This window comes from Lynx rufus, unplaced genomic scaffold (assembly GCF_022079265.1).
Source record: "Lynx rufus isolate CCGP_SWC_20201006 ecotype Redwood Valley unplaced genomic scaffold, mLynRuf1.p SCAF_4, whole genome shotgun sequence".
Classification (NCBI taxonomy): Eukaryota; Metazoa; Chordata; class Mammalia; order Carnivora; family Felidae; genus Lynx; species Lynx rufus.
The window spans coordinates 33095948-33114421 of record NW_025814856.1 but is presented as its reverse complement, the minus strand read 5'-3'; the positions used below and the strand labels follow the sequence as shown (position 1 = coordinate 33114421).

Here is an 18474-nt window from a genome sequence, read left to right as displayed (position 1 = left end):
ACAGAGCATGAGCAGGAGAGGGGCAGAGAGAGAAGGAGACACAGAATCTGAAGCAGGCTCCAGGCTCTGAGCTGTCAGCACAGAGCCCGATGCGGGGCTCGAACTCACGAACTGTGAGATCATGACCTGAGCTGAAGTTGGACGTTTAACCGACTAAGCCACCCAGGCGCCCCTACTTAATTCTTACAAGAACTGTGAGTTGGGTAGCATTAACCCTGTTTTTCAAGATGAGGAAAATAGCAGCTCAGTCAAGTTAGGTATATGGCCTACAGACACACATAGCAAACAGGGTGGGTAACAAGTCAGAGTTCCAAGCTTGATCTATGTTACTGGACAGGTATGACCCTTATACTGTCTCCTTACAGAGGCAGTCAATATATTCTCCAGCTACTTAATAAATTTATCCAATTTATTATTCATACACTCCTCAAGGACAGGGATAAAAATGTGTTACTCTATGTTTTTTAGCATCCATCACAGTGTTAGAGAATAGGCATTCAAATATTGAAAAGTATACAATTACAAATTAGAGCAATTCTATGACAGTGGGATTTAATTCATTATGCTAGTAAGAACCCTAATCTTAACCAAAGAGCATGTGAGAAAGTAAAGGTTTATCACTGACAAAGTGCAGACTTACAGAGAAGTGGCTAATCAGTAGTTTGGTCCTTGGGGAGACAAGTGTTTGGCTTTTCCATTTAAAATGTAGTGGCACTAACTGACCAAATATTCCTGTGGCTTGAAATGATTTCAACTTCATCATCTTACATGAAAATCTTGTTCACTGTTTCTATAAAATTGAACTTAACCGTGTTCCAAAACCTGACAGTGCTCTTAAATAAAAAGCCAACACAGAGCTTCCCTTCCCTCTTGTCCAGTAAGTAAACAAGATAGTCAATGAAACGCACTGTCCTAGATCAAGAATCAATACGGTCTGAATTAATGCTGCATACTACACTAGGGAGAGACAAGCAAATCCATAAAACAGAAAATAATCTGAAATGTGTTAAAGGAGGAAATCATCAAGAAATTGGAGGGGTGGTGGGGCAAACTGGTCCTTTACAAAAACCTCTCTGCACATCCATGCTTGTACTCAAAGTGGGGTCATCAGCAGACATCAGTCGTGCCAAGCCCAGAGGGTCTCCCTGGCCCTTCTGCACATTCGCTCAGGCTCAGATGGCTGGGACAACTGCGAAACAGGACGTGCTTGCTGACTTAACTCAGAAGACTCCACTGCACAGTTTAAGCTTATGCACTCCCTCACCCCCACCCCATACTAACAAAGGTATCCATGAAGCAATATGCATTGGAGGAATGCTGTTGGAAGTGCTTTTGAAAGAACGACCATCTTGGGGTGCCTGGGTGACTCAGTCGGTTAAGTGTCCAATTCATGGTTTTGACTCAGGTTATGATTTCACAGTTTTGTCAGTTCAAGTCCTGCATCTGGCTCTGTGCTAGCAGCACAGAGCCTGCTTGGGATTCTCTCTCTCCCCCTGTCTCTCTGTCCCTCCCCAACTCATGCTGTCTCTGTCTCTCTCAAAATGAATAAACTTTTTTTAAAAATGAAAGAATTACCATCCTTATGCCAATTCTCTTATCACTCAAATTCACCTTCTCCCTCTGAACGCCATGCCTCTGCCTTAGTTGAGGCTCTGCTCATCTCTCTCTCTCTGGGGGGTTCTGGAGTAGTCTCCTGTGTTCCGTGCAAACACCACATCCACCCCCACACAGCTACGAGGGCAGGTTCCTAAAATCCCCACCACTGGTGCCCTCCTACGCGGCCGTTCAAAAGATAACAGCCAAAGTCCTTCCCCCAGCAGGCAAGGCCCTCCAGCACCCCCTGCCCTGCTGCATTTCATGATGGCCCAGTCATGCCTATGCTCCATCTAGAATTTGAAAATGTCTAATAAGGACTTTCCACAAACTCAATACCCGTGCTGGCACCCTCCCACCTAACAATCATACCCTAAAATGTGGCTCAAGGGTTAGCTGTTCTATCAGGCCTTTCCTGAATCAACACCATCGAGACAAAACCATTCCTTTTCTTATCAGGCTCTCAGTATATCTTGTACTCACGTTACTTAAAATACCTGTAACCCTTTAGTGTACTTACACCTTAAACATCCATCTCCACCTTAGATGGCAAGACTTTCCAAGGCAGTGTATCATCTTGTCGTTTTATCCCCAATGCCTAGAACCTAGTAAGGACTTTCCATCTAAATCTGCACCTGCAGGGTAAATGGAGGAGCTGAAGGAAAGCAGCCTACGTACCAGGAATCAAAGATGTCCAAGTGAGGAACGGACACGAAAAGGACAGGGTTTAAAGGATGACGGTGGAAAGCAAGTTATTTCTACATTCTTGAGATATTTTTTTGTGTAATTCTTATACTTTAGGATTCTTGGGAAGCTATTAAAAAGTCTGGGTTCCTTGGGGTGCCTGGGTGGCTCAGTGGGTCGAGCACCTGACTCTTTGCTTTTGGCTCAGGTCATGATCCCAGAGTCACGGGATGGAGCCCCTGGATCAGGGCTCTACTCACTGTGGAGCCTGCTTGGGATTCTCTCTGCTTCTGCCCCTCCCCCTGCTTGTGCATGCCTCTCTCTCTCTCTTAAATGAAAAAAAGAAAAAAGAAAAAAAGTCTGTTCCTAATGTGCTTAAGGGCCTAAAGTGAAAAAAGGTTCCCAGGGATACCTGACTGGCTCAGTTGGTAGAACATGTGACTCCTGATCGTGGGGTCCTGAGTGTGAACCCCACACTGGGCGTAGAGATTACTTAAAAATGTAAAACTTTTAGGGGCACCTGGGTGGCTCAGTTGGTTCAGCATCTGACTCTTGATTTAGGCTCCGGTCATGACCTCACAGTTTGTGGGCTCGAGCCCCACATCAGGCTCCACACGCACAGCCTGCTTGGGATTCTCTCTCTCTCTCTCTCTCTCTCTCTCTCTCTCTCTGCCCCTCCTCCACTCATACGTGAGCACAGGCACTCACCCTCACTCTCTCTCAAAAACAAACATTCAAAATAAGAAAAAAAAAAAGGTTCCCAGAAACACTACCTAATAAACAGAATAGGGTAAAAGGCTGCCTGAGCACATCCCCATGATGCGGGGGCTTAAAAGCATCAAAAACAGAAGCCCTTGTTTGAGAGTAGCGAAGCATGTGACAATCCAGTTTCAGCTTCTAATTGTCCAACAAATCTCCAAGCAACACCTGTACATGCATGCCGCCTCCACCTTTATAGACACAACCAGCTCCGTCCTCAGCCTCGCGGAGCTGCTGCCTGAGTTAATAACCACACTTCACTTCGGGCGCAGTCATCTTCCTTCCTGCTCACCCTGTCTCCATGGCTCGGTCACAAAACCACACACAGGTCTGGCAAAATAATACTACAACTGCAAACCAAAGTGACTCTCCAAGAATTTATGGGTATTTCAAAATCTATTAGGATTATTTCAAAAGATAAAACACGTTTCTAAAGTTGTCAACCTCCTTCTATTATCTTATCATCTTGTTCAGTGATTCTTCTGTAAAAGAAAAAGAAAAAAGGCCAGTAAAGACCACGAAAAACACTAAATAGATTTTTTTCAAGTAATCCCTACCTGCGAAATGGTTCGAACTCACAACCCCAAGATCAAGAGTCGCAAGCTCTACCAAGTGAGCCTGCCAGGCGCCCCTAAACAGACATTTTAAAAGCTACTCACAACACCATCAAAAATGGCTTAAATCTCCCCCAGGGAAAACACAATGGTGACCAACACGCGCGCTGTGCTTTGCTCCTGACAGACGCTAGACTGCTTCAAGGCCTGTGAATCCTCCAAGGAGCCAATTCAGTCGGGAAGCCGAAGAAAAAGGATGTGCTAACAACTCACCTAATCCATATGCTGCTAACCCATAAGCCCCGAATGGACGACAGCACAACAAAGGTGTGGTAGATGAGCTACACAACAGCATAAACTGTCTTCGTTTTCAAGGGTCTGGGATGGCACAGGCCTTGAAGAAAATGTCAGATGTAGCTGCAAACCTCACTCTATCTTCCAAATCTGAATCAACATGTCCAAGTTGCCACCCTCAGAACCAGTCAGTTGTCACTAAACGAGATCCCTCAGTGGGTCTGCAAATTTGCAATTCTGAGGCAGACGAAAGGGATGGCACTTCTGGTCAGCATGTGGCACTCCTCGTGTTCAGCACCCACTGACATATTCGTAAGGATGGGACTGCTGAACCAATACAGTATACAAATTGAGTAGTGGGATAGACATTTAAATTTTTTTAATACTTATTTTTCAGAAAGTGCAAGCAGGGGAACGACAGAGAGAAGGGGACAGAGGATCTCAAGTGAGCTCTGTGCCGACAGACTGACAGCAGCGAGTCTGACGCAGGGCTCAAACTCACGAACCTCAAGATCATGCCCTGAGCTGAAGTCAGACACTCAACTGACTGAGCCGCCAAGGTGCCCCTTAAATTTTTGATAACTCTAAATCAGTGGTGTTTAAATATCACTGAGCACCAGAACCACCCAGGAATTGTGTTTAAAAAGCAGGGCTCCTGGTGCCATGTCCAAAAATCTTCATCTGTAACCAGCTGCCCGGGCAACGGAGTCTAGGTATTCTTTGGACTACGCCTGGAGAATTACTGCTAGAGGTTCTCAGAAAAGCAACTACAAAATATGATAAAATTTATTTCCTAGCTTTCTCAATTCCAAATTAGAATGGGACCAAAAGGATAATCAACCAGCACCTACGTGTATAAGGACATCCACACGTCACCCATGCATACATTAAATTCAGAGTGGCTGCCTTAGGCTACAAAGAAATTTCAAGGATCTTTCGTTTCTGAAAACAACATGAATCTAAGCCGAAAGTAGAATAAGACCCAGGAAATGTTAAATCTTAAACACTAAAAACAAACCACTATTACTGTAACGTTACAGCATCTGTTGTATTAAAGTAAACCTGCCCAACCCTTCTGATCTAATTACAGATTCTACTTCTCACAGGACTTCTTCTGTGACTGATCAAAGCTGAGCTGTAAAATAATTGAGGTAGGGATTTAGAGATTTGGTACAGCCACCTTCCTAATAAAAGTGGCACAAACAAGACTCTAACTGTTGTTACATATTAAATCTTATTTGATCGATTTTACTGTATTCCAAATTACAAACATAAGGTAGAAGGTGGTAATTATGGTTCTATTGATTCGTCATTAAGTTTTAATCAAGGCGCAGCTGCAGGGAAAGGTTATTATGGCAGCATGCTTCTGTCTCTCTCATACACTTATAGTTGCTACGATAAAGTAATTGTGGACACACTGGATACCAACAAAATACGTTATTGTTTCTAAGGAATCTGTCTGCAACCTAACAATCTTCTATCAAAATAAACGTTACAGAAAATCACCAAACTATTTCTTATTTTCTCTAGATCTCTATTCCTTTCTGACCAATGACAGCTATAAATGTTTTTGTTCTCCATTTCTTTTTACCTTACCAATGAAAATTTGCTTCTCCTACATTCACCCCTTTCTTTCTGTCACTTTTGGAAACCACAGCTGTATGAATCTGAAACCAAAAGTTTATGCTCTATGAAACTGATATAAGTTACTAAAATAAAAAGGCGGTATATACATTTCTCAGGCATTTATTGAGAAAATGGATACTGAATGGCTTTGGAAAGCTGGTTTAATAAAGTGCCAAGATAGCAATCTCTATCAAAATAACACCAGCATTCTTCACAGAGCTGGAACAAACAATCCTCAAATTTCTATGGAACCAGAAAAGACCCCGAATAGCCAAAGCAATCCTGAAAAAGAAAACCAAAGCTGTAGGCATCACAATCCCGGACTTCAAGATGTATTACAAAGCTGTAATCATCAAGACAGAATGGTAGTGGCACAAAAACAGACACTCAGATCAATGGAACAGAATAGAAAACCCAGAAATGGACCCACAAACGCATAGCCAACTAATCTTTGACAAAGCAGGAAAGAATATTCAATGGACTAAAGACAGTCTCTTCAGCAAATGGTGCTGGAAAAACTGGACAGCGACATGCAGAAAAATGAACCTAGACCACTTTCTTTCACCATACACAAAAGAAACTCAAAATAGATGGAAGACCTACACGTAAGACAGGAAGGCATCAAAATCCTAAAGAAGAAAGCAGGCAAAAAACCTCTTTGACCTCAGTCACAGCAACTTCTTATTCAACATGTCTCCAGAGGCAAGGGAAACAAAAGCAAAAATGAACTATAGGGACCTCATCAAAATCAAAAAGGAAACAATCAGCAAAACTAAAAGGCAACCGACAGAATGGGACAAGATATTTGCAAAAGACATGTCAGATAAAGGGTTAGTATCCAAAATCTAAAGAACTTATCAAACTCAACACCCAAAACAAAATAATCCAGTGAAGAAATGGGCAAAAGACATGAATAGACACTTCTCCAAAGAAGACATCCAGAGGGCCAACAGACACATGAAAAGATGCTCAACATCACTCATCATCAGGGAAATACAAATCAAAACCACAATGGGATACCATCTCACACCTGTCAGAATGGCAAACATTAACAACTCAGGCAACAACAGATGGTGAGGATGTGGAGAAAGAGGACGGCCCTCTTTCGCATTGCTGGTGGGAATGCAAAGTGGTGCAGCCACTCTGGAGAACAGTATGGAGGTTCCTCAACAAATTAAAGATAGAACTACCCTACAATTGTACTACTAAGTATTTATCAAACGGATACAGATGTGCTGTTTCAAAGGGGCACATGCACCCCAATGTTTATAGCAGTGGTATCGATAAAAGCCAAAGTGTGGAAAGAGCCCAAATGTCCATCGACAGATGAATGGATAAAGATGGATACAATGGAATAATACTCAGCAATCAAAAAGAATGAAATCTTACCATGTGCAACTATGTGGACAGAACTAGAGGGTATTATGCTAAGTGAAATTAGTCAGAGAAAGACGAGTATCATGTGACTTCACTCATATGAGGAATTTAAGATAAAAACAGATGAACATAAGGGAAGGGAAGCAAAAATAATATAAAAACAGGGAGAGAGACAACACATAAGAGACTATTAAATATGGAGAACGGAGGGTTACTGGAGGGTTGTGGGAGGGGTGATGTGCTAAATGGGTAAGAGGCATTAAGGAACCTACCCCTGAAATCAGTGTTGCACTATATGCTAACTTGGATGTAAATTTAGAAATTAATTAAAAATAAAATAAAAAAGTCCTAGCTAAAAAAAATTTAAAAAAAATACATTAACAAGATTTCCATAACTGAAACAAATTTAACATTATTGCTTTGTCTCCTTGAAGTTGGTCCATTTTCCTACATATTAATTTTTATACTTAAAAATCTTGTGATGTTCACTCTTTCATCAATGTTTGCAATAAAAATATGTACGCAAACTTTAAAAAAAAAAAAGAAAGAAAGAAAAGAAAGTGCCGAGATATCTGGAGTGTCAAAACCAGCATTTCCACAAACCCTAAAAATCTCTTCAACATATGAAACTGTAACCAAATTTAAAATCAATCAAAGGTCACCATCAAGCTATGTTTCACCTGTGAGGTCAATCTCTATACCCACTACTGATCAATTCTCCTTCCAAAGTTCTCCAAGCATCACAAGAAATATAAAAAGACACCTGACACTTATGGGACCATGGAAATCCTAAGAGACACAATAAAGGTATGACTGTCCCAGTATTGTTTATCTCCTGTGTTATGGACACTTGTTTCCTACTAACATCCACCTATACCACCTCCCACGTGCAAGAGTTCACATGGAATACAACAACAAAGGCTCCAATATTTTTTAAATGTCAGTTACAGAGTGTATTAAAATATGAAGTATTTTTTAGATATGAAAAGATATGCCATTAACATGATTAATCTAGCAACTATCATTTGCCCTAATTACGTATTACTTTACATATGCCTGCTAAGTTTAAGAGACAGAAAATTCTTAAATTGAAGAAAACCTGTCCTTCAACATGGCAAATTAGTTTTCAGGCAAGAGAGCCCTGTGTGGCCAAGTTCTTTTTGCTGCTTGTTCTCAACAACATACTATAAAATATAAAATATAAACCAAATACTGAGTTTATGAGAATATTTAAGGTTAAAGCAATACACAATTCTAAAATAATGTGAGGCAAGGGCTGTCATAAGAACAAACTCTCACAACCTGAGACAATAAAACTCTCACACACAACTTGTTATTCTTTAGTATATATACTCAAAAATTACTGCATGTAAAGAGGTTCTAAAGCCAGAACATAATCACAAAAAACAATCTGAACCTTGGGTAACAGCTTAAATTTTTTTTGTTTTTAAATGAAGTATAAATTGGTTTTAAATTGCAATTTAAACTAATTTTCCAGTACAATTCAAGCACTGGAATTCTTACTTTGGGTAAGAGCAGAGGGAACAAAAATGCCCAGAAATTCTATGCAAAATGTCCTCATGTTCATTTCCTGGAGAGACATTCACAGGTTTCATTAGAGCCCTAAAGGGGTCTGCAGCTCAGAAAGGAGTTACTACTTTGTGTTGCTTCCTACTGAGAAAATAATACACTGCTAGTCTCATCACTTTTCTAACTTCGGTAAATCATGAAGGCAATTTTTCTTTTAAAAAATTCCAGAGTTAACTTGGGACTTGGGTCCTGCAAAATCATTTTTAAAACAATATCAAAGCAAGTTTTATAAAATCAACTTTAGTGAATTTAGTGTTTCTTAGGCTAATTTCAACATTTTCTTCAAGGAACCACACAACAGATTTCTCACATCAAGAAATTCATTGATGTGAGATCTTGCCATTTGCAACAACCTGGATGGACCTAAAGACTGTAATGCTAAGTGAATTAAGCCAGTCAGAGAAAGACAAATACCATACGATTTTATTCACATGTAGAATCTAAGAAACAACAGACATGAACAAAGTTAAAAAAATAAATAAGCAAACAAACAAAAACCACAGAGAGACAAACCAAAAAACAGACTCCTAACTACAGAGTACAAATGGACGGTTACCAGAGGGCAGCTGGATGGGGGTGGGGGTGGGGGCGGGATAGGTGACATGGATGATGAGCACAGAGTAATATATACAATTGTTGAATCACTATACTGTACACCTGAAACTAATATGACACGTATGTTAACTATACTAAAATAAAATTTTTTTAAAGAAATTCATTTTATAGAAATGGAAAAGTATAGTTTCATATATCCCAGATATACAAAATAAATTTTTAAGATGCAAAAATACCAAAGAAGACCAAAGATCATCTTTGTCCCTATCAAATATCATAACCTCAACAATTCAAATTATCACACAGAGTGACACTTGCTTTTCTATAAAATAGACTATCTCCCCCATAATTCCTTTTCTCTTGGATTTCCCAGATATAATCTGGTATGTTTTCATCAACTAAAATGATGTAATTAATTTGACTACATTCTCTTAAAAATAACTTTCTTTTAAATTGTCCTAATACTTCCCAACTCGTTCTATGAGACCAGTTTTATCTTGATACCAAAACCAGAAAGGCACAAAAAAGTTAACTACAGACTTGTATCTCTTATGAACAGAGTCCTCAACAAAATACTAGTAAACAAACCTAGCACTAAATAAAAAGTATTATATACCATGATCAAATGAGGTTTATCCCAGTAATGCAAGAGTGATCTGAAAATGTCTGAAAACCAGTTAATGTAATACACCATATCAGCAAAATAAAAAACAAAAACCTTACAATTATCTCAATGGACGAACAGAATCACGGACAAAATTTAGCCCTTCAAAAATTAAAAAAACTTCATCCAACAAACTAGGAATAGAAGGCAACTTCTTCAACTTGATCAAGAACATTTATGAAAACCTCACAGTCAACATCATAGTTAATAGTGGCACACTAACTTTCTTCCTGAGTTCAGAAAAAAGGTAAGGATGTCCACTCTTGTCACTCCTATTCTACACTGTACTAAAGCTTCAAGCCAGGTCAATTAAGGCAAGAAAATGAAATAGAAAAGAAAGACATAGAACAACCTCTATTTGCACATACAAATAGAGTGTACAGATTTTATGTACAGAAAATCCTAAGGGATCCACTAAACCACTTTAGAACTGATTGAGTTCCATAAAGTTGCACAATACAAGATCAATATATGAAAATGAATGTATTTCTATAATTAGCAATGAACTGGAAATGAAATTTTTAAAAATTTCCATTTAGAATAACATAAAAAAGAATAAATTACTTAAGAAAAAACGGGGCGCCTGGGTGGCTCAGTCAGTTAAGCATCCAACTCCGGCTCAGGTCACAATCTTGTGGTTCACGAGTTCGAGACCCATGTCAGGCTCTGTGCTGATAGCTCAGAGCCTGGAGCCTGTTTCAGATTTTGTGTCTCCCTCTCTCTCTGCTCCTCCCCCACTTGTTCTCTCTCTCTCTCTCTCTCTCTCTCTCTCTCTCTCTCCCCCCCCCCCTCCAAAATAAATAAAACAAAAAAAAAATTTTTTTTAAAGAATAAATTACCGAAACAGGCGCAAAACTTATACTCTGAAACTATAAGACACTGTTGAAAGAAAATAAGACCTAAATAAATGGAAAGACATTACATATTTATAGATCACAAAGTTTAATTTTTTTTTTTAATTTTTTTTTCAAGGTTTATTTATTTTTTTTGGGACAGAGAGAGACAGAGCATGAACGGGGGAGGGGCAGAGAGAGAGGGAGACACAGAATCGGAAACAGGCTCCAGGCTCTGAGCCATCAGCCCAGAGCCTGACGCAGGGCTCGAACTCACGGACCGCAAGATCGTGACCTGGCTGAAGTCGGACGCTTAACCGACTGCGCCACCCAGGCGCCCCACAAAGTTTAATATTTTTAAGATAGCAACAGTCTCCAAATTGATTTGCAGAGTCGGTGCAATCCCTATCAAAATCTAAGTTGCCTTTTTTCCAGAAGTTGAGCAACTGATTCTAAACTTCATGTGAAAATGCAAGAGACGCAGAATAGGCAAAACAATCTTGACAGAGAAGAACTAAGTTGGAGGACTTGTAGTTACTGATTTCAAAACTTACCACAAAGCTACACTTAATCAAGTCTGTGTGATACCAGCACAAGGACAGATACAGAGATCAACAGAACAGAACTGAGAATCTACAAACAAACCCTCACATTTACAATCTATTATGTTTTGAGAAGGGTGCCAAAGCCCTTTAATGGGTGGAGAATAGTCTTTTAACAAATGGGGCTGGGTCAACTGGATATCCACATGCAAAATTCTGAAGTTTGACTACCTCACAGCAGATACAAAATTACTCAAAATGGATCAAAGACCTAAAAGTAAGAGTTAAAACTAAAATTCTGGAAAGAAAGCACAGGTATAAATCTTCATGATCTCAAATCAGGCAATGGTTTCAAAGATGTAACACCAAACCATAAGCATTAAGTAAAATAAAACAGGTAAAATAAAAAATTTTAAATTTATGCTTCAAAGTGAAGAAAATGGCAATTTACTAAGAAAATGGAAAGACAAAGCACAATATGGTAAAAAATTTTACAAATCATAGGCCTCATAATGGACTTGTATCTAGAATATATAAAGAATTTCCACAACTGAGCAACAAGACAACCCAATTAAAGAACAAAGGATCTGAATAGATATGTCTCCAAAGAAGATAAGCAAATATCTCCTAAGTACATGAAAAGATGCTCAAAATCATTAGTTATCAGAGAAATATAAATCAAAATCACAGTAAGATGCCACCAAACATCTATTTGTGGACTATAATTTATAAGACAGATACCAAGTCATGGTAAGAATGTGCAGAAACTAGAACCCTTATGCACTGCTACTGGGAATGTAAAATTGCACAGCCACTTTGACCAATAATTCCACTCCTACGTGTACATCCAAGAGAAATGAACACATACATCAACAAAAAGACTTGCACAAAAATGTTCATGAAAGGAACATTAGCATAACAGCCCCAAAGTGCAAACAACCTAAGTGTCCATAAAATAACGCAAATATTCAAGCCACACGGAATATTACTTGGCAATTAAAGGAATGAAGCCCTGACAATGCTACAACATGGATAAAACCTTGAAAATATCATGCTAAGCCAAAGAAGCCAGTCATAAAAGACCACATGTTGAGGCTTCCATTTATACGAAATGTCCAGCATAGGAAAATCTATAAAGACAAAAAGTAGATTCGTGGTGGGAAGGTTGAGGTAACGAGGAGTAACTGCTAACAGGTATGATCTTTCTTTCTGAAGAGATGACAATGTCCTAAAATTGCCCATGGTGATGGTTGGACAACTCTGAACATACTAAAAAAAAAAACTTTTGATTATACCTCCAAATGAGTTATATAGGTTGTGAATTACATTACAATAAATCTGTTATTTTTAATTGTCTTCTTAAAGTTAATCTGTACTTTTACTTTTCTATCATGATCTCTGCTTTCCCCATTCACTGTATTTTCAAGTAAAAAATTAGATTACAAAATAGTTTATGGATTCTCATCCAACTTTTCTAAAAAAAAAATACTGCATAGAATACAAAACCACAATGTATCACATATTTAATGTAAATCTTATGAAGCCTGATTCACTTTTCAAATTTCCTCATGTAAACATATACCACTACTTTTCTAAACAGAAAAATCATATAAATGGATGAAATGATAACAGGCTTATATACTAAGACCCTTCTCTTCACTTTGTCGTCCATTCTTGTTAATGTGCCCTGCCCATAACAAGGTTCTGGGTTTAGTAAGACTGCATAAACACCAGACCATGTAATTTGAAAATAACAACAGTAAAGAACAGACAACTTCTGGATGGATACACGAAAATATTTTATTAAAGGATGTCTGTTAGTACTGAGTAGGAGGGGTTGGAAGAAAGCTGAGTGGGTGAGGGCAGTGAGGAACTTTTATTGGTATTGTAACTTTCTCTGTGTTAGTTTGGGTGGAAAAAATACCTGTATTATTTTTTAATTACAAATAGTTTATCACCTACATCATGATTTCACTTTGGTAATGAATTATTTACAAGAGACAAATAATTGTTTAAAACACATGGTAGAGATGGACTGCCTATCTTGTCACTGCTTTCCAATTTTACTCCATCAGATACCAAATGATCTGTATAACATTGCCTCTTTACTACTCGTTGAAATTTGCATTGTTGTACTACTGGGTCATACATTTTTATTAACGTTTCAAGTATGCTTAAAAAAATAAAAAACCTGAATAGGGGTGCCTGGGTGGCTCAATAGGTTGGGCATCTGATTTCGACTCAGGTCATGATCTCACAGTTCATGGGTTCGAGCCCCACGTCAGGCTCTGTGCTGACAGCTCAGAGCCTGAAGCCTGCTTCGGATTCTGTGCCTCCCTATCTCTCTGCCCCTTCCCTGCTCATGCTCTGTCTCTTCCTCTCTCTCAGAAATAAAAAACATTAAAAAAATTAAAAAAAAAAAAAAAGACCTGAATCATCTTTAAGTCTCGGTTGCAGAGCTCAATATATATCCATTAGCCCAATCTTGCCATTTTCATTTTTAAATCTTCTATGGTCTCAATAAACGTTCATGTCTGCCTAGTCTTAAGACTTTTACAAATAGAAGTTAGTATCTCCAACAAAGATTATATGTCTGGTGGGTAGGGGGAATGAGTGAAAGAGATGATGGGGATTAGAGAGTACACTTATGAAAAAAAAAAGTTAAATTAAATTTTTAAAGATTACGGTTCTATTCATTTCTCCTTATAATTCTGCCCATCTCTGCTTTATTTTGAGACTGTATTATTTACGCCAGGTCCAGGTTTATTACATCTCCCAAGATAACTGTTCACTGTATCACTGTACAACGGTCTCTTTGTTTTTTTACTTTCAGTCTTTTTTGCCTGATATTGACATTATTCTATCAGCTCTTTTTCAGTTTGTATTTCTGTATCAGAGTTGATCAGAGAAGTAGAACCACTATAAATGATAAAAATGAAGAGTTATTGGGGTGCCTAGGTGGCTTAGTCAGTTAAGTATTCAACTCTTGATTTTGGGTCAGGTCATGATCTCACAGTTAGTGGGATCAAGCCCCATGTGGGGCTCTGTGCCAATAGCACAAAACTTGCTTCAGATTCTCTCTTTCCCTCTCTCTCTGCCCCTCCCCAGCTTGCACTCTCACTCTCTCAAAATAAATAAACTTAAAAAAAAAAAAAAAGAATAAAGAGTTATTAAAGGTGTGAACAGTATTTATGGGAGTTGATTAAGCAGGTTACATAGAATTGTTGCTTCCACATCCAGCGTTAGGAAAGAAATCAGAGAGCAGGCAATGGGGTGGATGAAATGGTGTGAAATGGGGAAGAGCAAGGATAAACCGCCACACTGGTTTCTCATCAACCTTCATGATACAGGTTACCTGCAGTATAAGCTGGCATCCTTCACCGCACAGACAACACATTTGACTCAGAATCTAGAGAAGCTGACAGAGAAGATCCAGTAGGAACTGGAGAGGCTGGAGACCAGAGAGGAGGTTCATAAACTGCAACAGTGCCTGACTCTAACACCAACCTTCTGAGCACCGACACAACTGTTGCTTCATGTCCACCTTATGACTCTTGTACAAGTTTCTCTCATAGCCAGCCTAACCTGGACCCATCCTGGAAAGGGAGTTCTAAGAAATGGAGTTCCAGCTCATTTATGTTGACACAACACAAAGCCACCACAATTTCCATGGATATCTTCTTCCATCTCTTTAATTTTATTCTTTGTGCAATTACATTTTAGGCATGTCTTTTGAAAACAGCACATCACTGGATTTTTCTTTCCTCCAACCTAGACTCTACGTTTTAACTATCGTGTTTAATCCATTTACATTTATTGGAGTTTATGACTTTCATAACTTAAAAATGAACTGTCTTTTAAAAATGAAATGAAGTATTATCTGTATCAAAGATATAAGCACGGTATGCATTCCTAAGTATTTTATATGCATAACTTGTTACTTACCACTTCTCCAGCAGAGGCAGCCAACATATGCTTCATGGGCATCAAATATGAAGACGAATCAGTATGTAAAAACCATTTCACATATTCATAGGTGATAAAAAAAGCAGCAGCTGAAATTTAAAACAAGCCAGTCTTTCACAAAGTCTAAATATATATTCAAACTGTTAAGAAATAAGTTTCTCAAAAAAATTAAACTCTAATTATTAAATTACGAGGTAACAGATAAAGATAATAATTTAACATGTATTCTTCCTTCCTGCCCCACTCTTGCAGAATCTACTGAACCCATGTTATAAAGCCAATACCAGACTTATGAAAATGTACAAGACATGATCCCAGCCCTGAGGGAGCCTGACAGCTAACCCAGCATTCACCATTTTGTATCAAGTCACTTGATATTTTTTAGTAAGCTTTCTAGAATGAGATACGAATTTCTGTGATCCAAAATATCTTTACATATAGTAATAAAATAATGAGCTACATTGATTTATAGACAGGTTAAGATTGGAAACATACACATTAAATAAAACATCTATTTGGTAAGTTTTATTTCTGTTCACTCAAAATAACCATGGCTACCTTTTACTACATCAACTCACTTTTACATCAAGGAAACAATCAACTATTTAATTCCAACTGTAAATCAAAATCTCAAAAAAGCTACCTATCACCAGGAACTAATCTTAGCTATATAACAGGGCTTTAGAACCTGCCATGTACTGTTAATCAAAAAATGTCTATCACTTCCATAAAAGATAAGGCCTGAAAGATAAATGAATGACAAATTCATCTTCTGAAGGACATCTGAACACAATCACATTCAAGTCTAAAACGCTCAAAAAAAGAGCTTGATAATGAAAACCAGTTCTCCACAGTTAAAATCAACAGGCTTTTAAACTCTCCTCAGGCTCTAACCAATAAACACGAGGCCAAATGAGGAGGCACACTGTCCCAATGCAAACAGTTCTATACGATTAACCTAGGTCCCTATTCACACAGTGGTTCTCAATAAGGCTTTTTCTACTTTAGCACACTACACGTACAGCTAGAATATCTGCAACCGCATTCAGCTGTAAGTTGCACCTGCTGCACGTTTCACCCTCCACCCCCCTTCTCCTTTCACCTCCAGGCAAAGGAGAAAGTGCCACAAGTTTCTACGTTTACCTGGTTAACCACCTCAACCTAGTCAGACTGTATCGCTACTTTTGTGATAGACAAAATTCTTTAGAAATGTAATTCCAAAAAAGAAATATAAATCCCAAAACTCTCCTGTGTGACACCCAAGAAAGCCCCACTAATTGCAAATGATGTCACAAGGTTCCAAGTGAGGCTATGGACAAGTTACAACAAAGAACAGGGGTTGGGCTAATACCTACAGAGTCTGCTAGCTCTTTAAAAACAAAAACCGGGGCGCCTGGGTGGCTTAGTCGGTTAAGCGTCTGACTTTGGCTCAGGTCATGATCTCTCGGTCGGTGAGTTCGAGCCCCGCATCCGGCTCTGTGCTGACAGCTCAGAGCCTGGAGCCTGTTTCAGATTCTGTGTCTCCCTCTCTCTCTGCTCCTCCCCTGTTCATGCTCTGTCTCTCTCTGTCTCAAAAATAAATAAACGTTAAAAAAAAAATTAAAAACAAAAACCTATGGTTTTGTGTTCCCTTTTAATTTTTTTTTTTGAAAGAGAGAGAGAGAGAAAGAGAAAATGAGAACGAACAAGGGGGAGAGGGGCAGAAGGAGGCTCCAGGCCCAGCAAAGAGCCCAACTCAAAGCTCCAATTCATGAACCATGAGATCATGGCCGGAGCCAAAATCAAGAGTTGGATGCTTAACCGACTGAGCCACCCAGGCGTGTCCCCTAAGTTCCCCTCTAAATAAGAGTAAGGATCCTGAAGAGGGGTCTTCTGCCTCTTCTTTCAACCCTCAGTTCTCTTCATCCCTAACTCCTGACCCCTGCAGAATATTACAGTCCTCCCTTATCCACAGGGAATTTCTTCCAAGCCCCCCAGTGTGTGCCTGAAATGATGGATAGTACCAGACCCTATATATATTTTTTTCCTGTACATACCTATCTGTGCTAAGGTGTAACCTATTAATTAGGCACGGTAAGCGATGATAACAATAAACAATAATAATAGACAATACAACAATAAAATAGAACTATAACAATACGCTGTAATAAAAGTTATGTGAATGTGGGCTCTCTCTCAAAAATACCTATACTGGGGGCATTTGGGTGGCTCAGTCAGTTGAGTGGCTGACTCTTGATTTTGGCTCAGGTCATGATCTCGCAGTTTGTGGGTCTGAGCCCCACTTTGGGCACTGGGCTTGCGGCATGGAGCCTGCTTGGGATTCTCGCTCTCTGTCCCTCGCCTGCGTGTGCTCCCTCTTAAAACAAATAAACTTTAAAAAAAATACCTATAGTGTACTCACCTCTCTTCTTGTGATAATGTAACATGATAAAAATGCCTACACGATGAGATCAAGTAAGATGAATGGCGTACACACTGTGACATAGCATTACACTACTAATGACCTTCTGATGATGCATCAGGAGGAGGATCATCTACTTCTGGAGCACAGTTCACTACAGGTAAATGAACCACTGAAAGCAAAACCACGGATAAGGAGGACCACTGTATGTTCTCAGAAAAGTCTACAAACACTGACTATTACATTGGTGTATGATACTCAGATTACAACCTAAACTATAACCTTAACTTAAATAGTACAAGAAAAAAAAAAAAAAAAAAAAGATGCCAGATAGAAAACTTCAAGTCACCAAAAACTCCCAAAAGAACAAAAAGGCCATTTCTGAAACACAGGCACTATCTACCCAGCATCACTCATCCACTGCTGTTCAGGAGATGGTGAAAAAACAAAAAAAGTACAGCAAGAAAAACATTTTCTCACACGTGCAAAAGTTCAAAACCACATGTAGCTAAAGTCCTAGTGGCAAGAATTTAAAATAAGTCCCATGAGCCTAAAACACCATGGACTCCTTGGACTACTGGTAATACTACCAATACTAATTCCTCAGTGCAATATGTATGAGAAAAAAAAACTTTAGAACAATGAATACTATAAAAACAGACTTTAAGCATCAATGCCAAGGCCACACCTGAGCCCAATGAAATCACATCTCTGGAAGTGAGACACCAGTGTCCGTACTTTTTTAATGTCTTCAGGTGATTGGGTGATTGTACTGTGGTCAAATTTAGGAACCACTGTCTCTCTTCCACATGTAGAACTGGACTTGGCAGGGAGTGGGTGCTAATGACTTGCTACAGTCAATTACTAAAAGTAGTAAGACAAATAAAATTCAAGGATAACCTCAAAAACAGTTGGCTGTTCTAAGGGCTGCTGGGGGAAGAAACCAAAGGACCAAAACAGTAATTTCTCTCTGCACTACCAATCTTTATGTGAATACTGTGCTCCAGATGAACACAGATGGACATTTAAATACCAG

At 38.9% G+C, this 18474-nt stretch overlaps 1 protein-coding gene across 4 annotated transcripts in view; it reads right to left on the bottom strand.

The window, feature by feature from the left end:
• The window catches only part of SLC25A26 (solute carrier family 25 member 26), a 139317-nt gene that overhangs the window by 105439 nt on the left and 15404 nt on the right, over nt 1-18474 (bottom strand). For all 4 annotated transcript variants that reach the window (XR_006965161.1, XM_047096198.1, XM_047096196.1 and 1 more), the window contains exon 3: nt 15017-15126. Coding sequence is in view for 3 of the 4 variants with exons in the window: in XM_047096198.1 (XP_046952154.1) it covers nt 15017-15126 (110 nt within the window). In the remaining variant the exon portion in view is untranslated. The remainder of the gene's footprint in view (nt 1-15016; nt 15127-18474) is intronic.